The following is an 18,188-nucleotide window of genomic DNA, read 5'->3' as shown; positions in this document are numbered from 1 at the left end:
ACGGGATGTGCGGAGCACTGTAGAGTGCTTCTGGGAGCCAGGGAGGGTGAAAATGTGACATGCAGAGGGTTCAGTAGACCAAAAACAGGCCCGTATTCCAGTGGTGGGTTTCTATTTTTTTTACTACTGTTTGTTCGTGCGTGTGTGTGTGCCTGGGCACAGCCTTCCACCGCCGCCACTACTGGTTTGCCCAGTTCAGAGCAACCGACCTCTGCCGTATTCGGTCTAAATCACTGAAATTTTCAGCCACTTTTGGGGGGGGTGCGTCTTATACTCTGAAAAATACGGTACCTGAACACTATTGGCAATTTGGATTGCCAATTATCCAACACAGCAAACAAATCAACAATGAGCCTAAACTCTTAATTAATCTTTAACATAATCTTAATATAATTAAAATCCACATCTAATGTCTTTTGACACATGCAAGATGCCTGTTAACTACTGCAGAAGAGCTCGGTAGTTTAAAAATATGCAATTTGTTCCATTGACCTTAAGTGATACTCACCTGGGTTCCCGATTCTTTCGCACCAGACTCACAAATGTTTCCACTTCAGTTTTAGTTATGTGCTTTTCAAGAAGTTTACGGTTGTTATGCAAGAGGGCAGTGATGGTGTCCTCAGCCAAAATGTCATAGCCAATTTGTGACTGCATCATGCCAAACTGCTTAGCAATGTGTTCCTGGAAAAAGAGAAATCATATCTGAGTAGAGCAATTCCACATTAAAATTATGAGCTAATTTAGCAACTACTGAATAGCCAAAAATGTGAAGATTTTTTTCAAACGATAATACTGTATATATAACAATTTTCTTACATATCAGCAAACCCATAGAACAAATGAATCTTAACTGACATACTTCTACATGGATCATTTATTCTTATTAAGATTAAATAGTCCAGAAAAATGAACATTAGACTAATCATGGACTAATCTTCTAAACCAGAGATGGCTAACCTTTTTGTCCTGTGCCAAAATTGCATGCGCACACAACAGCGTGCTTACACCTAAAATGCAATGTGCCCCACCACCCTGTGCATGCATCCATGACCCTCTGTGACCCCCATCTCCCTGTGAATGCGTGCAACACCCCGCACATGTGCATGACCCCCTGTGCCCCATTTTGGGACTAGCAAGTCACCTCCTCGGACAAAAAATCAGATGGGGGGCCACATCGTACCCCCAGTGGCCTGTTTTGGACTAGCAGATGTCCATGAAGCCTCCTTAAACAAACGGGGTGTGAGGGGGCGCTGCTACCCCGTGCTTCCCCCATGCATGTATGTGTGACCCCCTGCCCCGTACATGCACGCACAACCCTCTCCCCCTTCATACATGCACGCCCATCTCCCGCATATGTGCAGAGACCCGAAAATCAGCTGGCCAGCGGGAAGCACACAGACATGCGTGATGGTGCTGAGATGGGCGACAGCTTGCGTGCCCGCAGAGAGAGCTTCGTGCCATAGGTTTGCCATCACGGCTCTAAACCAACCCTAAACCAGCAATATCCATATCCGTATTGGTAAATGCTTACCTGGTTCTTGCGGTAATCCTCCTGGGAATGCCTCAGTACCCTATAGCAGAGCCGGAACATGTATTGGTAGGGGGCATTCTTCTGGTCAGATAGCTCTTCCAGGCGAACAAGTGGGCCTTCCTCACCCTTTTCCTTAAATGGAGCCTTCAGAATTCCAAAGATCTGTTTGGCACAGAAAGGATGTTATCAGTCCAACTGAAAAGTGTATTTTACACTTTTTATGGGTGGGGGGGATTCCAAACCATCAGGTCTTGATTCTGGAATATTTCATATCTTTTATCTATTGATAAACAAATTTACTTGCGGTTTACTGAAATCACTGAGCTCCTTAATCTCATCTGGATGAGGTAAAAAGCCAAGAGGCCAGATGAAAATGTTTCAAAAAAGTCTATCATAGGTAACAATGAAATGCAACAGGCTTAATCCCAATTCTAAGACAGCTTCAGAACTAGATAGAAACTGCTTTAAAATGTTGTCAAAAAAGAGGGAACTTACAAAAAAAGAAGTAAGATACAACTGTCTTTCCAAGTACTTATGAACGTGTGTCCAATGGAAGATCTACTTCTATGTTATCCTGCCCAAGATATCAGCTAATTCCCAGGCCATCTGCATCTTGATATGGAGATCAGCCATTCTTGAATGGTATAAAGACTTCCATGATTCTGAGTTTCAGTTCTCTATCTGGTTCTTCTGAGGGACTAGCAGAAACCTGCTCAGAATGGCTTTTATTGTGTTCTCTGGGGACTTGAAGACTTCCAGTCCATCTCCTCAAAGGAATGCTTCTCCACTATCCAAGTTGACTCTTTTTAATTTTACTTTTGAAAATTACCCGTCCTCCTATAATACAATAAGGATGAATAACCTGGTGCCTTCCAGGTGTGTTGGACTTCAACAATCTCAGCCATCATGGCCAATGGCAAGAGATTATGGTTTCAAATGACTATCTCATTTTCAAGAATAGACATGGCACACACTATGTCTATTCAAACTGAATTCAGCTAAGAGAAAAAGTCTTCATTATATTGAATTTAAAAAGTTGAACAAATTTGAAAAGGCAGCCCTGTCATTTTAGATCAAGTAGGTCAAAAAGTGCAAGGTTGCTATTTCTCCAAATGATACCTATGTTATCTTATATATCTTGCTACTGGAGTAAACCACGGGAATTTTCTGCAGTCTTAGAAAAACATTTCATTGCAGAATTGCATAAATATTCCGAAATACTGAAATCTCTTCACTTAATAATGCAAAGAGCATGTTTACTTTGTTCTGGAGAATAAATCACCTGCTTCAGTATGTTCTGTTCCCTCATAAGCTTCTGCCTTTCCCGGTTGGCCTTGGTAATAACAATATCCAAAACATTCTGACCGTTGTTGGGTACATCGCTGACAAAAAAAACCAAGTCCTCCAACAGTTGGATGACAAACCTGCCAGAGAAATCATAATTAATTTCATCAGTGAAACACATTGCATAAATCAAGATCATGCAACAGTTATTTGGACAATAAATAGTTATTTCATAGGAAACAAAAACAACATAAATATTAGTCATGCTTTTTAAATGTTTTGCCTAGGTCTTTAAAATTCAAAGTTATTTACAATTTGAACTTAACTTTTCAGGATCTAGAGCATAAAATTTCATTGTACAAGACAAAGCAATAGATTACGTCATAAATGGGAACAATATTCTCTTGCAGAATGAAAATTGGATTCTTGCAAAAGGGAGCCATGTATTAGTACTTCAGGCTAATTGACTTAATCCCACACAAATTGATCTGTCTATTATATGTCCAGTGTTGCAAAATACTTGTGCTTTTTACCTCCGGTCATTCTGACTAAGGAATCCTTCATTCATCTTCTCTACTGCATTAGCTAGCATGTAGCTGGCATCATTAGCAAAATCCAGGTCACGGATTTCTGATACTGGAACAGAAACAATGGCAAAAGCCTCTTTGTCTTCTTTGGTTGGGCAGGTACCAAGCTGAAAAGCAGAAGCATATAATGTAGTTCCGTGCATTGCTCAAATGTCTACATTTGCAAACTATATTCTCTACATCACATCCAGATAATACTAAATACTAAAAATTAATATTAAATGCTCACTTATCATGAGCCACTTTTAATATTATTTTCTTTAGACAGAAAAGCATGAGGACAGACAGACAGACAAATATAAAATCAATTTAAGAGACAACTGTGGATTTCATGAGAAAATAGCCAATGAAGAGAATATGAGAGATGACCCATTCCAAAGAATGAGCTGTTCTGATGAGGGTGGCAGAGAGCAATGAGAAGTTTTAGGCAGTCTGCAAGGCAAGAAAGAAGCAGCAAGAGGAGAATGAATACGCATATATTTCAGGTGGTGTGTATTTGAGACCTACAGGGGAAGGAAATGAAAATATTTAGGAATGAGCCTGAAAAGAAGGGATGAGAATTGTGAGATTGAATAACTTGGTTTAAGTTTGGGGTGTCATATCCCAGTTCAACTGAGCATTCCAACTTCTTAAAAATTAAAGAAAGCAACACAATCACATAGTTAGCCATTTTTGAATATGTAACCTGTCAGATAATGAGGATTTAATAGCTGCCAGCTGATTGTAAGCTTGTAAACTGTAAACTGTAAGCTGATGCAATAAAGATGATTCAGAAATGAGATGTCTATATAGATTAGAGGACATTTCTCTCTCTCATCATGTATCTCATTTCTCTCCTTGTGTCTGTAGCTGAGTGGTAAGGGATTTATCTACCATGTGTATGTCTGTACATATTTGTATATAAACCACTATTAATTGTCTAAAGGCTCTGTGTGCTGTGTTGTGCTCCTGGGTTTATCTCATAACATTAGTCACGCTGCCAAAACTCTGACATAACCTCTTGTAAAATACCTCTGAAAGTTGCTTAAAATTCTAACTCTAAAATTCTGACTAGATCAAAAAGGGCAGAAACCTCCAGTCGGCATTAGTTCCATTAGCAAACAGCTTTAGTAGTAGTAGCTTCTGATCAAGGAAGAAAGATACCATAAGACGGATGGGCCGCTCCTCATCAATGTCAATGGGTACATTGGTACTCTGGATCCAAGTATTGGTGCAGAGGTGACGTAATCGAACATAGGAATTTCTGAAAATGAATAGAGAATTAATATTATTCCTCAACAGACTTTCTACAAGAGCTCATGGCCACTTTATAAATGGTAATATAATCTTGACCTTCTGTTTCAGGACTTATTACCAAGTTTATGTATTTTGGTTTTAGAAACAGGAAGAAATATAGTAATCACTTAGAGTTCCACTACAAGACTTGAAGCAAATAAAGTCTTAAATTTCAATACTTTTAACATAACTTTACATTTGCAAACTCTGAATTATATCCCTTTCATAACTTACTGGATGTCAGAAATAACCTTTAGTGCACTCATGTCTAATTCCATAAAGATGTAAAAAGGGGAGCTGTGATATTTGAAATGCATATATTATTTACTACATGCAATATCCCAAAGTGCTTCTTGTCCTATTTTCTTCATTCATTTCTGCCTAATGTATCAGAACACGGAAGCTGATCAGTTTATACATGCACAGAAGATAAGGAGATGGCATAAAAAGGTAGATAAATGATTAGAAAAACTAAAATTGAATCTACCCTGAATCCATTTATAGAAAGTAGTCAAACAAGACAATATTAGGCCCAAAAGAAATTGAAATGATGCAAAAAAATTTCCATTATTCCTCTTCAAAAGTATTTTTCCAGGACTACTGTAAAACATTAAGAGGGAAGGAGACCCTTTTTCAAGATATTGTAAGCATTCATTTAAATTATATCTCTTCCTGCTCTACACTATTGAAGTGCCAACCCCCTCTTCCCCTCCCCCCCAAAAAAACCATGTTTCTCTAAATTGTGCTTATTGTCTCTGTTCCTATTTAGAAAAAATACAGTATTCTAGATGAAGCCACTTACCGGGGGACAAAGGAATCAGTCTTTTGCAGTGTAGTGGGATCCAGTTCAAAAAGGGATGCTATATCATTACCATGAGGCACAGCTACAAGCCGGTACTTGATCTTTTCCCCTGTGAATCTCCGACTAACACGATTGGTTCCTGCCTGCCACAAGATAAGGAGATTTTAGTTCTGTTAGCAGGACCACACAAGTCCATGCCCACCACAATGACCAACACTGCGTCATGGAACCTTTGAGGGGAGTTTCCAAATTCTCCAGCCTTGTTTAGAAATACTCATTTTCTCTATTGCTTAAATAATTACAACTTCTAGTTTCTTTTTCTAACAAGCACTAAATCTAGTATATAGTTAGTAGATGAACTGGAACTCCAATCAACATAGAAAACATGTATTAAGATAATTAAGTAAATTCATTTTAAGAGCATAAAAACGTATAATACCCTTAATGAAGAAATTGTTAATATAGGGTATTCCAACACTATATTCCAAGGTCCTTACAAATAAGTAATATCCACCTTAAAAATGGTGTTCAATTGTTTACAAAAAAGCTGATTTGGCATTGTCCAAAACACATTTCAACAATGTGAAAGATTTTTCCTGCTAACACATTCAGATCAAATTGTGACATCAAATGATGTTTTAATTTTAAATATTGCCAGTGAATAGGTAGAGGTAAAGGTTCCCCCCGCACTTGCGTGCTAGTCATTTCCAGCTCTAGGAGCAGTGCTCATCTCCGTTTCAAAGCCGAAGAACTAGCGCTGTCTGAAGACGTCTCCGTGGTCATGTGGCCAGCATGACTAAATGCCGAAGGCGCAGGGAACGCTGTTACCTTCCCACCAAAGTGACCCCTATTTTTCTACTTGCATTTTTACATGCTTCCAAACTGACGGTTGGCAGAAGCTGGGACAAGTAACGCGAGCTCACTCCGTTACGCGGCATCAGGGATTCGAACCACTGAACTGCTGACCTTCTGATCGACAAGCTCAGCGTCTTAGCTACTGAGCCACTGTGTCACCTGCGCCAGTGCATATTTAGACAATTCAATATAATAACTTGATTGGTAGTACACAAGTATGAATAACTCAAGCGATCTTACCGAGGGCTTCGACTCTCCTGCTTCTCCCTTATAGCCAGGGTTTTCCTAAGAAGAAAGAATATCAGGATAGAAAAAAGAACTAAAATCAATTGATCTTGAAATTCTAAAAAGCAGCCTACCTAACTTATTTTTTTCTCTGAAACTGGAACTAAAGATCTGAATGAATAGATGATTCAGGTGATAGGAATATCTTCTTTTCCCTTTCTAACTTCCATTTAGAACTAATGTAATATGCTGAGAACATCTGGCAACTAGTACAAATGGTTGCTGGAGAAGTTCTACTATGCTCAAAACTAAAATGGCTTCAGTTAAACCTCCGTGCCTCAAATCTGATTGCTTATAGTTTTCACAACACAAGAAAGTAAATTGATGTAGACCTTATGCTTCTCATCAAACCTGAGCTTGAACACAAAACTGAATGCTTCCCCAATGTTCTTCGTGGGGGGAAAAAAACTAGGGCATGAAACAAGAACCTTTGTGTGAGTGGGTGTATCATAGCATATGTTGATAGTTTAGTAGCACATGCTACAGAATATGATTTTAGTCATATTCAGTGGAACTTTCCTGATACAGAGAGTGTGACAGGAACATACCCATTCATACTTTAAGAAAGATCTGTATATGAACTTCTTCTGTCTCTGTCTTAACAATACTTAAAGGAGAATTAAAGTAATTTCTCTCTATATGTATTCCATAATGCATTATTCATATTTTATAATTCAATAAAACAACTTGGAGGAAAATAATTTATCTCCCCCCCTCCCAATTAAATGGAAATTTAGCCAGAAAATCAACTTTATCTAAGGAAATCTGTTGCACTGCTTTAGAATCAAAGTAGTGGCAATCAGCCGGCAGCTGTTCACATTTCTGAATCTAGTCTGATTATTATGTCTTTCAGAGACTGATACCATCTTCTCTCAAGGAGAAATTTATCAGCTGATGGACTCAATCAGCCTTCCTTTTCCTTGTTAAATGTCAAAAGCCAAGACAGGCAAGGGACACACATATTAATGGTTATTGAATTAGTCCCAAGACCATGTAACTCATTTAGTAATTGGGCTTGATGGTGAATAGATTATCTCTTGTTAAAAGATGTGTAAAGTCCAAATGCAAGCAATTCTATTTACCATCTTGCAAATCTGTCCAGGTTGTGATCAATTTCCTTTGAGAGCCAGAATAGAAAACAGTGGAACAGTGGAACAGTACAACTGGACAATATTACAAAAATGCTATTTCACCCCACCAGTTTGGCATTTGTTATTATCTATGATGTGGAATATGTCCTGGAGAACTTTGGAAAGTCAGTTTCTGATATTTTTGAAACAGTGAAAATGTATTCATATCCATTGTTTCATGGGAACTGATAGCACAGTCTTACTGTGTATATGCATCTAAAACTGCTATAACGGCTATTCTTTTCACCTCTGCTGCTAAGTAATTCCCAGTGGCAAGATGTTTGAAACGATATAAACCATTCCAGTGTCCAGCTCCACTTCGGCAAGGATCATGATGGACTACCTGGAAAAAAAAATCAGGAAAAAAAATAAATGGTATCTGTAAGTTTTATCCAATGATGTAGCGGTGTCGAGCTGCAATGACAGCAAAAATGAAATATGCATGCAATGACATATAAATGCAAACCTTATATGCCTATATATAAATGTCAGGTAGCACACAACAATATCAAGTGTCATCAATTTGCTCTGTCCTGCAGACATCCACTACCAAAGTTGGTTGCCAACACACAAATAGTGAGTCCGAGGTTAGGAGAGCATGAGTTAATGCTTGCACTACTGTTACTGCTTTTATTATTGTTGTTGCTATCAGGGTCATCTAAATAGCCTCAGAATGCAATGCCACTCTACACAGAAATTCCACTTTCACTATTCTATCATAAGCTAAATTTGGGGCCAGGAAATCTATATCCACATAAATATGTTGGTTTCACCACACAAACAAATATGAGCTGTCGTGGCACAGTGGTTACAATGCAGTACAGCAGGCTATTTCTGCTGACTGCCAGCTGCCATAAGTTTGGCAGTTCAAATCTCACCGGTTCAAGATTGACTCAGTCTTCCATCCTTCCAAGGTTGGTAAAATTAGGATGCAGATTGTTGGGGGCCATATGCTGACTCTATAAACCACTTAGAGTGGACTGTAAAGCAGTATATACGGTAAGTCTAAGTGCACTCAGATTACATCAATACTCAAGGAATGCTGAAACAGGGAGTTGTGTTGTGGCCTGCCAGTGGCCAGTAGAGCCAGACAGTGAGGAGGTTGGGGAGGAATATGGGGGTTGAGGAAAGCTCTGTGTTGGAGGCAGAGAGGGAGTTATATAGCAATGAGGCAAAAGAATAGCTGGAGCCTGTTCCCAGTGTGCGCATGTGCAGAGCTGCCAGAAGGCAAGAACAACTAAGAAAGCAGGGGAGACTTAAGAGTAAAGCTACACCTTTGCTGCCCCCCCCCAATAGGAAACAAAAGAGGAACAAACGGGGAGTGGGCTTTTGCAGGAAACAATTCGTTCATTCAGTCATTTCAAGAGTGGAAAGTTCTGTTTGTGACTATAAGAGACTCTGTGCCAAGGTTTGCCTTGCCCTGCATTTGGAAGATAGTTATCTGGCAGCGCTCCAAATGAGATAAGGTGTATGTGGATAAACATTCCTCTGAAAGACTGTTTGCTAAGGCTTGATGACTGTGAATGAAAGGAATTCACAGTTATGTAAATAAAATAGTTTTTGCCAGGACCAAGACTTTGCCTCTTGCTTTCTAAGGAAACCTGGGTCAGAACAAGTTGTGGGTTAGCCTAACACTCACCTCAACTTCCCAGAGTGCATTGGAACTTGTAGCCGATGTTGCCGATTGCCTCAAGGTAGTTCGAAGGAAAACATGGAGCTTGCTTTTGTATTCATCGCAAGTGAGAAATTTCTCCTGTTCTGCATGAAACAATCTAACAACATCACCCTATTTGAAAAAAGAAATACAAATTTCCATATACAGGTAGTCCTCGACTTACAACTGTTCACTTAGTGTCTGTTCAAAGTTACAACGGCACTGAAAAAAGTGACTTATGACCATTTTTCAGACTTATGACTGTTGCAGCATCCCCAAGGTCATGTGATTTACATTCAGATGCTGACAACTGACTCACGTTTATGACACTTGCAGTGTCCCTGGGTCTTGTGATCCTGTTTGGCAACTTTCCTGACAAGCAAAGTCAACAGGGAAACCAGATTCTCTTAACAATCGGGTTACTAATGTAACAACTGCAGTGATTCGCTTAACAAATGTGGAAAGAAAAGTCGTAAAATGGAGCAAAACTCACTTAATAAATTTCTCACTTAGCAACATAAATTTCAGGTTCAACTATGGTCATAAGTCAAGGACTCCCTGTACAAGCATTTATATGAGATAACCAAATAACATGATTTTTTTAAATAAAGGAATAATTTAGTGTTAGGAATCATAACAACAGCAGTGTGAACACATTGGACATATACCTCTGCATACTAGGAAACAGAATAATGAAATTATGGGACAGGTTGTTAGGCATGTCAATTTTAATATGATAAAAGAGAAAAACAACTAGGAAATTGAAATTGAGGCTAAACTAATAGAACATATTTGGTGTTTGTCTTCACCCTGCCACTTTTGTCTTAATCAAAAGCGGATTTGGGTTTGGCTAGTGAGTCTAAGGAAAAGAAGAATTAGGGGCAACATGATAGCAGTATTCCAGTATTGAAAGGCTGCCACAAAGAAAAGAGGGTCAAATTATTCTACAAAGCACCAGAGGCCAGGACAAGAAACCATAGATGAAAACTAATCAAGTAACCTGGAATTAAGGAGAAACTTCCTAACAGGGAGGATAACTAATTAGTTATTAGTAATTAGTGGAACAGCTTGCCTTCAGAAATTATGGGCACTCCATTACTGGAGAATTTTAAGAAGGCACTAGACAATCACTTATCTGAAATAGTAAAGATTCTCCTCCTTGAGGAGAGGGCTGGACTAGAAGACCCCCAACATCCCTTCCAGCTCTATTCCATTCTAAAGCTTAAAGTTTGGTTTACATGCACAACAAAGCAACAAACTAAAAGTTACATGCATAACAATTAAATATGGAGATGCACACACTTATTACCCCTTTAAGCACTTCTTCCATATGGTCCCGAAATTTCATAAACAAGTTGATTTTCCAGCTGGTGTTGCAATTGACAGAATTCACCTAAGAAAAGAAGAAATTCCAAAATGATATGCCCTAAAATAAATCTCAAATAATGACTGAACTTCTACTATAATTTTCTACGCCTTCCCCAAACCAACATTTCACTTCTTCCAGTTTCTGATACCTCTTTGCATCCAGGATTATCAGCAAGTTCATAGTTGCTAGCATGTAGTGGCTGCCCAGCATTCACAGGATTCAAAATTACTTTGTCTCCAACAACTACCTGAGAAAGGATCACATAATATTTTTAATTGTTTTCATTGTTTTATAATTTTAGAACTGCAAGCCACCCAGAGTTACTTGGTTGAGTTGGGCAGCTATAGAGAATGAATGAATGAATGAATGAATGAATGAATGAATGAATGAATGAATGAATGAATGAATGAGACTCTACATCCTTTTACTATCAGCTTGGCATAATATCTTCCAATGGGTTCCTTCCCCTAATAGATTTAAGTACAAGAAATGTGGGAATTTCAGTGATATCAGGGTTGTGACCAAAAATTCATCATGAAGGTCCCATCACAGATTCCTTGAGAAACTAAGAAATTAAAATCAACTTGATACCCCTTTCTAGGTTTCTTTGTCTAAAGTGAAATCCAGACCAGTAGGAAGTAGAGAAACCTAAAATAATCCCTATTTATAAACCCAAGAGAGATCTATTGGGAGGAATCACATTATTATACTCACGTTATCTCCATTGCTCCTCAGTTTCCAGAAGGGTTGGATAAAGAGCCAGGATCCTTCATTGCCTGTGGCATCAAGAGTTACCCTCATGGCATTCTTCTCTAGTAAAGCAGGGAGGCGCTTGTTTACAGTCAGATACTTATTACTCTTCATGTGGAGAAGCTGAAAAAATAAACAGTGGAAAAGCAACAATGGATCAATGACAGCTCCATGTAAACAGGAGACAATAGATGTGTTGGAAAGAGGAGCTGGTGAATGGACTGGCTCGTCAGAATTCCACTCCAGAGCAAAGAGGGGCCAGGATCGCCCATAACTGCTCTATATGGAGACTCCTCATAAGGAGGCTATAAGCCAGCAATCTCCGGTGCATTTCAGATCTCTTGGAGCCAGGGGAGTCATATCACCTAAGCAAAGGTTCAGTGCCTTCAAATGGACACTGGATTTGCCTAGATCCCCTCTTAACCATCTTAGGAAATTGCTTGTGAATTCATTTTTTGACATTGAGAATCTTTAGAAGGGCAAGTTTCATCATACTGGATGAGTTTCCTTCTATCCTTGAGGACAAATTTTATGGAAGTCTTAGGGTTTTAAAAAGATATATATATATATTATATATATATAAATACCAACAGGGTGACTGAAATGTTGATTTTGGAAAATTGTAAATGGATTAAGGGCCCAGACAGACTTAACAGAGTATTTCCTGTGGGTTGTTTAAAATTTTACAATGAAGATTTTGTGGATTACTTTAATCAAGGTTAAATATATATGAGAGTCCAAGCAATGGGTTAGTCTGGTTGCCCTGAAACTGAGGAATCTTTTTCCTTGGCCACGCCTCTGGTGCTCCTCAATGCCAGATTTTTGACGAGTTCTGGAACCAGTGAAGGCTGAAGGTGTGATGATGCAGTAGAAGGAAGTGTGAGTTGATTTGATGGTTCCGAATCCCTGGATCCGAAGGACCAGGGCAGGTTGGATTCTCCCGCAGTGCACAGAAAAGGATCCTTCAGGTAAGCCAAAGGTCATTTTCCTGTGCACTGCTTGGAGAGTCCAAGCAATGGGACATACCCAAGTTTGTCACTAGGGCGGGAAAAAGGTCTGTCCTGGGATTCGGTAGTGGAAACAACCCCCTGGAGAACCCACCTGCTGAACGATGCCTCAGCTGAGGCAAACATGTCCAATTTATAGTTTCTGACAAAGGGCAATGGGGATGACCACGTAGCCATCTGCAGATGTCGTCTATGATAGCCTGGGTTGCCCAGGCCACGGTGGTGGTGGAGGCGCTTCTTGTAGAGTGAGCGGTTATGTGTCTAGGTACTGCCCTGGTCTGGTGTTCATATGCATCTGCAATGCACGCTCTCAGCCACCTGCTGATAGTAGAAGATGTTACTTTCTTTCCCATGGACCCTGGCTGGAATGACACAAAGAGGGCCCTCTGATCTGCAAAAATCTACTGTCCATTTGATGTATGTCCGTAGGGCCCGTCTGACATCCAGTGTGTGCCAGACACGTTCCCTTGGGTGTCTGAGGAGCAGGAAAAAGTTTGGTCAAATTACCTCTTGCACCCTCTGGAACCAGATGTTAATTTTTGGGATGAAGGGAGTGTCGAGGCGCAGTACAACTTTGTCCGGATGGATGATACAAAGGTCCTCTCAGACTGATAAGGCCACCAATTCTGATATTCGCTTTGCAGATGTTATTGCAACAAGAAAAACTGTCTTAAGAGTGAGGTGTCGAAGAGAAGATGTGCGAAGAGGCTCGAAGGGAGCTGAAGTGAGAGCCTGTAGGACCACAGTTAACTGCCAGGTCGGGTACCAGTGGACTACCGGAGGGCTAGTTGGAGGCGCCCTTGAGGAAGCACTGAACCTTTGGCATCCTGCTGAGGGGCTGGTCTGGAGCCCCAGACCAAACGGTGGATAATGCAGCTACCTGGAGCTGGAGGGTATTAGGAGTGAGCCCCTTGTCGAGGGCCTCCTGGAGAAAGTCCAATATACAAGAGACAGGTGTGGTGACCGGGTCAAGTTGAAGATTATCCCACCACTTGGCAAAGGTGGACCACATAGAATCGTAAATTCTGGTCATTGAAGGTTGTCTGGATGCCTGGATGGTACATATCACCTCTTCCAACAGACCGTCCCTCCTCAGGAGGTACCCTCAAGTGCCAGATGGCCAACTGAAGCCACTGGGGGTCCGGGTGGACAATGTCCCCTGGCTGTGGGAGACCTGGCCCTGAGGGATCCGCCATGGGCTGGAAACTGACAAGCTGATGAGGTCGACGTACCAGGACCACCAAGGCCAGTGACCTGTGACCAGCAGTACATCTGCCTTCTCCGAGATGATTTTGCGGATCACCTGTGGTAGAAGCGGGAGTGGCAGGAAGGTATACAACAGTTCTTGAAGCCACCTTCAGAGGAGGGCATCTTTTCCCTCTGCTCCCGGCGAGTGGAAGCGGGAGAAGAACCGTTGGAGTTGCGTGTTCTCGTGGGTGTCAAACAGGTCGACCACAAGAGTGCCGAACCTGCGAGACAATGGGAGGAACAGGGCCAGGCTCAATCGCCACTGCATTATCTATGGACGTCCTGCTCAACCAGTCCGTCTGAGTGTTGTCCACTCTCGAGATGTGGTCGGAGTGGATGGATTCGACGTAACGCTCCACCCACCTGCCCAGGGCCTCTGTCTCTGCTATGAGTTTCCTGAACCTTGTGCCACCCTGCCGATTTATGTATGCCGTGGTGGCCACATTGTCCGTTATCAAGAGCACGTCGTGATGTAGAATGTCCTGTTGAAAATGATGCAGGGCGAGTCTTGCCTTTCAAAACATTTTATTTTATTTCATTTTCATTTTCATTTTATACAATCACTTATATACTGTGCATAAAAAAAAAGAAAAAAGGAAAAAAAAAAAAACCCACATAACACTTCATTCCCCCATACACCCTCTCTTCTCCCCCTCCAACTTTCCTTTCACCCCTCCAGCATTCCCCTCTTCTACTTCCCTACCCCCTCAGACATCTCCCCCTCCCTCCATTTCACCCTCCTTACATTCCCTCTCACTCCCTCTTTACTTCTCCCTTCCCTTTCCCTCTTCTCCTCACTTTGGTGTATCCATACAATTCAATTTGTTTTTTACAATAAAAGTAGAGAAAGAAAAAGAGAAAAAAAAAAGAAAAACGAGCCACAGTACACAAGTGAATTCTTATTGTTCTAAGGATTGAAACTGTAATTCCCCCCTCCCCCCTCCCCTCTATAATCCCCCCTCCCTAACCCCCTTACGGCTTCGCAGGTCCCATGCCCGGCATAGTTCTTTAACAAGCATTTGAGTATAATAAGGTCAGCTAACTTTAAAATTAAAAAAATAAGATAAAAGTAAAGCCAAAAAGAAAAAGGAAAAATAATAGAAAATAAGAAATAAAAAACAAAAAAGAAACACCCACACTCACACACAAAAAGAAGAAAGAAACAAAAAGGGTCAATAAACCCACTACGTTAACACAGCTTCCCATTATCTGTAAATCTTAAACAATGTGATTCATTCCAAATTTCGATTATTTTGCTACTTGCAGGGTTTCAAACTATATTAGAGCCAGGTAAGTTGATCAATTAGAATTCCCCAACTAAAAATCTCCTTGCTTTGTCTATCTATTCAGACCTTTAATTTATCTCTTTTTTATCCAAATATCCAAACCTTTCTATAACACCATTAAACTCAAATACTTCTTTCATTTTTCATTTCCAACACCTCCCTTTCTATCCTTACCCACCTCCACATATAAATTTTTTACCTTCCACCCTGCCTTTATCCATATCCACATATATATTTTATCCACATTCATTGCTCCTCCCATGTTTACTCCACTTTCCTGAAGATTCTCCGACCAATCTTTCTTAACCTTATATTGATATAGCAACTCAAACAAACATCAGCTTGCATTCTAGCCCCAGGTAATCTAATTAAACTTTCGCTGCCCTTCCCTCTCCCACACACCTCCCAACTCCGTTCGTTCCAAACCGCAACTCAAAAAGATCACAATTTCCGTTCTCCTTGCCTAAGAAAATAGTTCATGCACAATTTGAGTTAGAGTTCAGACAAAACTTCTGTAGAATATATGTCCACAATCAGCAACGCTTCTTTCAGTCTCCATGTCTCATCATCAATATGCCACTTTTCCATTTTATCCCAGACGGAAATCATAAAGCTTTAAAAACATCGCTTAGTCTTTATTCTTTAGTCTTCTGCCCTTCCGGAAGAGGAAAGCAACACCCTCCGCCTTGTAGCCACGTGTCTCGCTGTTTGTCTTCTCCTTCTCCTTGTCTCTCCCCAGATCCGGATGAATCAGGAAGTCCCGCCTTCAGAGTCTCGTAGTAAAATTTTCGGGCTTCACAGACGGAATTAATGCGGTGTTTTTGGTTGCCAAATGTAACTGTAATACCAGCTGGGACTTCCCATTTGTATGAAATCTGAGAGTTTCTGAGCTCTTCGGTTAAGAAAGCATATTGTCTTCTTGTTCTTAATATTTGAAATGGTATCTCTTTAAAAACAATCAAGTCATCCCCATCAATTCTCAACCTCTTTCCGTAGAGCCTCTGTATTATCTCATTTCTAGATTCCCTTGTAGTAAAGTATATTATTATGTCCCTCGGAAGCTGTCGCTGTTTTGCTACCCAGGAATTCTGGCGGTAAATTCTTTGAATCTGCCAATCAAAGTTAAGTCCCGGACTTCCCACCAAGCGACTGAAAGCTTCAAAGAATGTCTGTTTCAAATTCTCCTGTTGGTTTTCACGCAGCCCTCTAACCCGTATAGCAAAGGCAGACTTGTTATAATTTATCATGACAAGTTCTTTTTGGGCAGATGCAATTTCCTGTTCTAACGTTTGAATTTTTGATATCAGATTAAGGTTAGTTTCTTCCAAAAGTTCCAATTTGTCCTCCGTTTCAGCAATATAATCTGTCATGACTGTCATTACTCCGATCATATCCTGCTTTGCCTGAGCAATTTTAGCATCAAATTGATCACATAAATCCGATATCAGTTGATTAATCTCCTGTCTGAAATCATTAAGCGTTTTGAGAAGGAATTCTTGTGTTAGCAAATCTCCCGTGGAGGGTGTAGGAGACAAGGGTAGCGGCTTCATAGCAGTTTTTGGAGATATGTTATTAAGGAAGCGCTTCTGTTTAGGTTTGGGAGCCATTCCAGAATAAAAATAAAAGACAAGCAATCAAGCGAGCCAAAAATCAAAGTCTGTGCTCCCCTCAGTTAATCTTTTAGCAATTAGTACGGAGAAGCCTTCAAGAGGATAGGGTCAGCTAGCTGCGTCAGATCAAACACAAAAGCTACGAGATCGCCATCTTGTGACGCAGCTAAAAAAGAAAGGGAGCCTTTTGCGAAATTGAAGCTAGTATTTTAAATAGTGATAGAAGAAATTCCTCGGGAATAGTCCCCGCCCGGATTGGCTTTTAAATAGCTTAGCTTTGTCCTGGGGGGGGAGGCAATCTGCCTAGGCTGCAAAAAAGGCAGCGCGGAAAACTGGCCGGAGTAAAGGCTCAGCTAGTGTTGAACCTCTTCTTCATTCACAGCAAAAAGAAAAGCTATGAATTACAAAGAGATCCTAACGACTGACCTTCTCCCTGCCCCTTTCTGCCAGAAAGGGGAGATATCTATAGATCTTATAAGATATACGAACCAGAGTCCTGGCAGGAGCTTGGTTGAGCTCCCGACGGCGGCAGCTCCTCCCCTCGAAGCCGATGCAGGGCGAGTCTTGTGGCCTGCAGCACTAGGAAATTGATGTTACAAGCCACTTCGGCTGGAGACCACTTGCCCTGAGTTACGCAATGTCCCATGTGTGCACCCCAGCTGTCTGTTGTTATGACTACTCTCACAGGTTCCTTGAACCGATGTCCCTTCAGTATGCTGCTGATTGTCACCACCTGAGGGACCTCTTCATGGTCAGAGGAAGATGAACCTTCATGGAAGAGTTGCTTCTGTTGGCTATCTGATGGGGTAGGAGGAGCCACTGCAACTCCCGGGAATGGAGCCATGCCCAGGGAACAACCGGGATGCACGAGATCATCTTCCCTAACAATTGCAAGAGGAGCAGCACAGGGACCTGCCTCAACCCCTGAACTTTGCGGACTAGGAAGAGTAAGCTGTCTATCCTGTCCTGGGAAAGGAACACCCTGCAGTTGGAGGTGTCTATCACTGCCCCCAGGTGGAGAAGTTTGGTAATTGGGGTGAGATGGCTTTTTCCAGGTTCAAGGAAAACCTGTGGTTCCGGAGGGACCTCATGGTAATATGGAGATCCCGCAAAGCCTGTTTCCTGGACGACTACTGGATGAGGATGTCGTCCAGGTAACATTGGAACCTTACGGGTCTGCGCCTGAAGTGCGCTCCGACTACTGACAGATTTTTTGTGAAGGTCCTGGGCACCAACGACAGGCCGAATGGTAGGGCCCTGTATTGATAGTGTCGGTCGGTGTAGAAGAACCGCAGGAAATTTCGGTGTGGTGGCTGAATTGGGATATGTAGATAAGCCTCCTTTCGGTTGATAGATGTCTACAGGGGCCGTGAGATGACAGTTGAAGCCGTCCCCCAATGGGAGGAGATCCTTGCTGGTAACATGGATTTGCAGAAGGGCCTGCTGGAGGCCCTGCCGCGGTTGGATCTGTGGAAGTTGAACTGCTGCCTACCCCTGTCCTGAAAGGACTGTCTA

The 18,188-nt window shown here is 41.2% G+C and overlaps 1 protein-coding gene across 1 annotated transcript in view; it reads right to left on the bottom strand.

Annotated features, from left to right (window-relative positions):
* The window catches only part of ITPR3 (inositol 1,4,5-trisphosphate receptor type 3), a 135,498-nt gene that overhangs the window by 59,452 nt on the left and 57,858 nt on the right, over positions 1 to 18,188 (bottom strand). Inside the window, exons 5-16 of the mRNA XM_087719927.1 lie at positions 11,487 to 11,645; positions 10,921 to 11,019; positions 10,713 to 10,796; positions 9,389 to 9,535; positions 7,997 to 8,092; positions 6,575 to 6,619; positions 5,480 to 5,622; positions 4,546 to 4,645; positions 3,349 to 3,509; positions 2,814 to 2,955; positions 1,532 to 1,693; positions 509 to 681 (exon numbers count right to left, since the gene is read on the bottom strand). Of these exons, the coding sequence (XP_087576053.1) occupies positions 509 to 681; positions 1,532 to 1,693; positions 2,814 to 2,955; positions 3,349 to 3,509; positions 4,546 to 4,645; positions 5,480 to 5,622; positions 6,575 to 6,619; positions 7,997 to 8,092; positions 9,389 to 9,535; positions 10,713 to 10,796; positions 10,921 to 11,019; positions 11,487 to 11,645 (1,511 nt within the window). The remainder of the gene's footprint in view (positions 1 to 508; positions 682 to 1,531; positions 1,694 to 2,813; positions 2,956 to 3,348; positions 3,510 to 4,545; positions 4,646 to 5,479; positions 5,623 to 6,574; positions 6,620 to 7,996; positions 8,093 to 9,388; positions 9,536 to 10,712; positions 10,797 to 10,920; positions 11,020 to 11,486; positions 11,646 to 18,188) is intronic.

This window comes from Thamnophis sirtalis, unplaced genomic scaffold (genome assembly GCF_051295495.1).
Source record: "Thamnophis sirtalis isolate CommonGarterSnake01/CBP01778 unplaced genomic scaffold, rThaSir2_p1.2 scaffold_7, whole genome shotgun sequence".
Classification (NCBI taxonomy): domain Eukaryota; kingdom Metazoa; phylum Chordata; class Lepidosauria; order Squamata; family Natricidae; genus Thamnophis; species Thamnophis sirtalis.
This window is presented reverse-complemented; position numbering and strand designations above follow the sequence as displayed.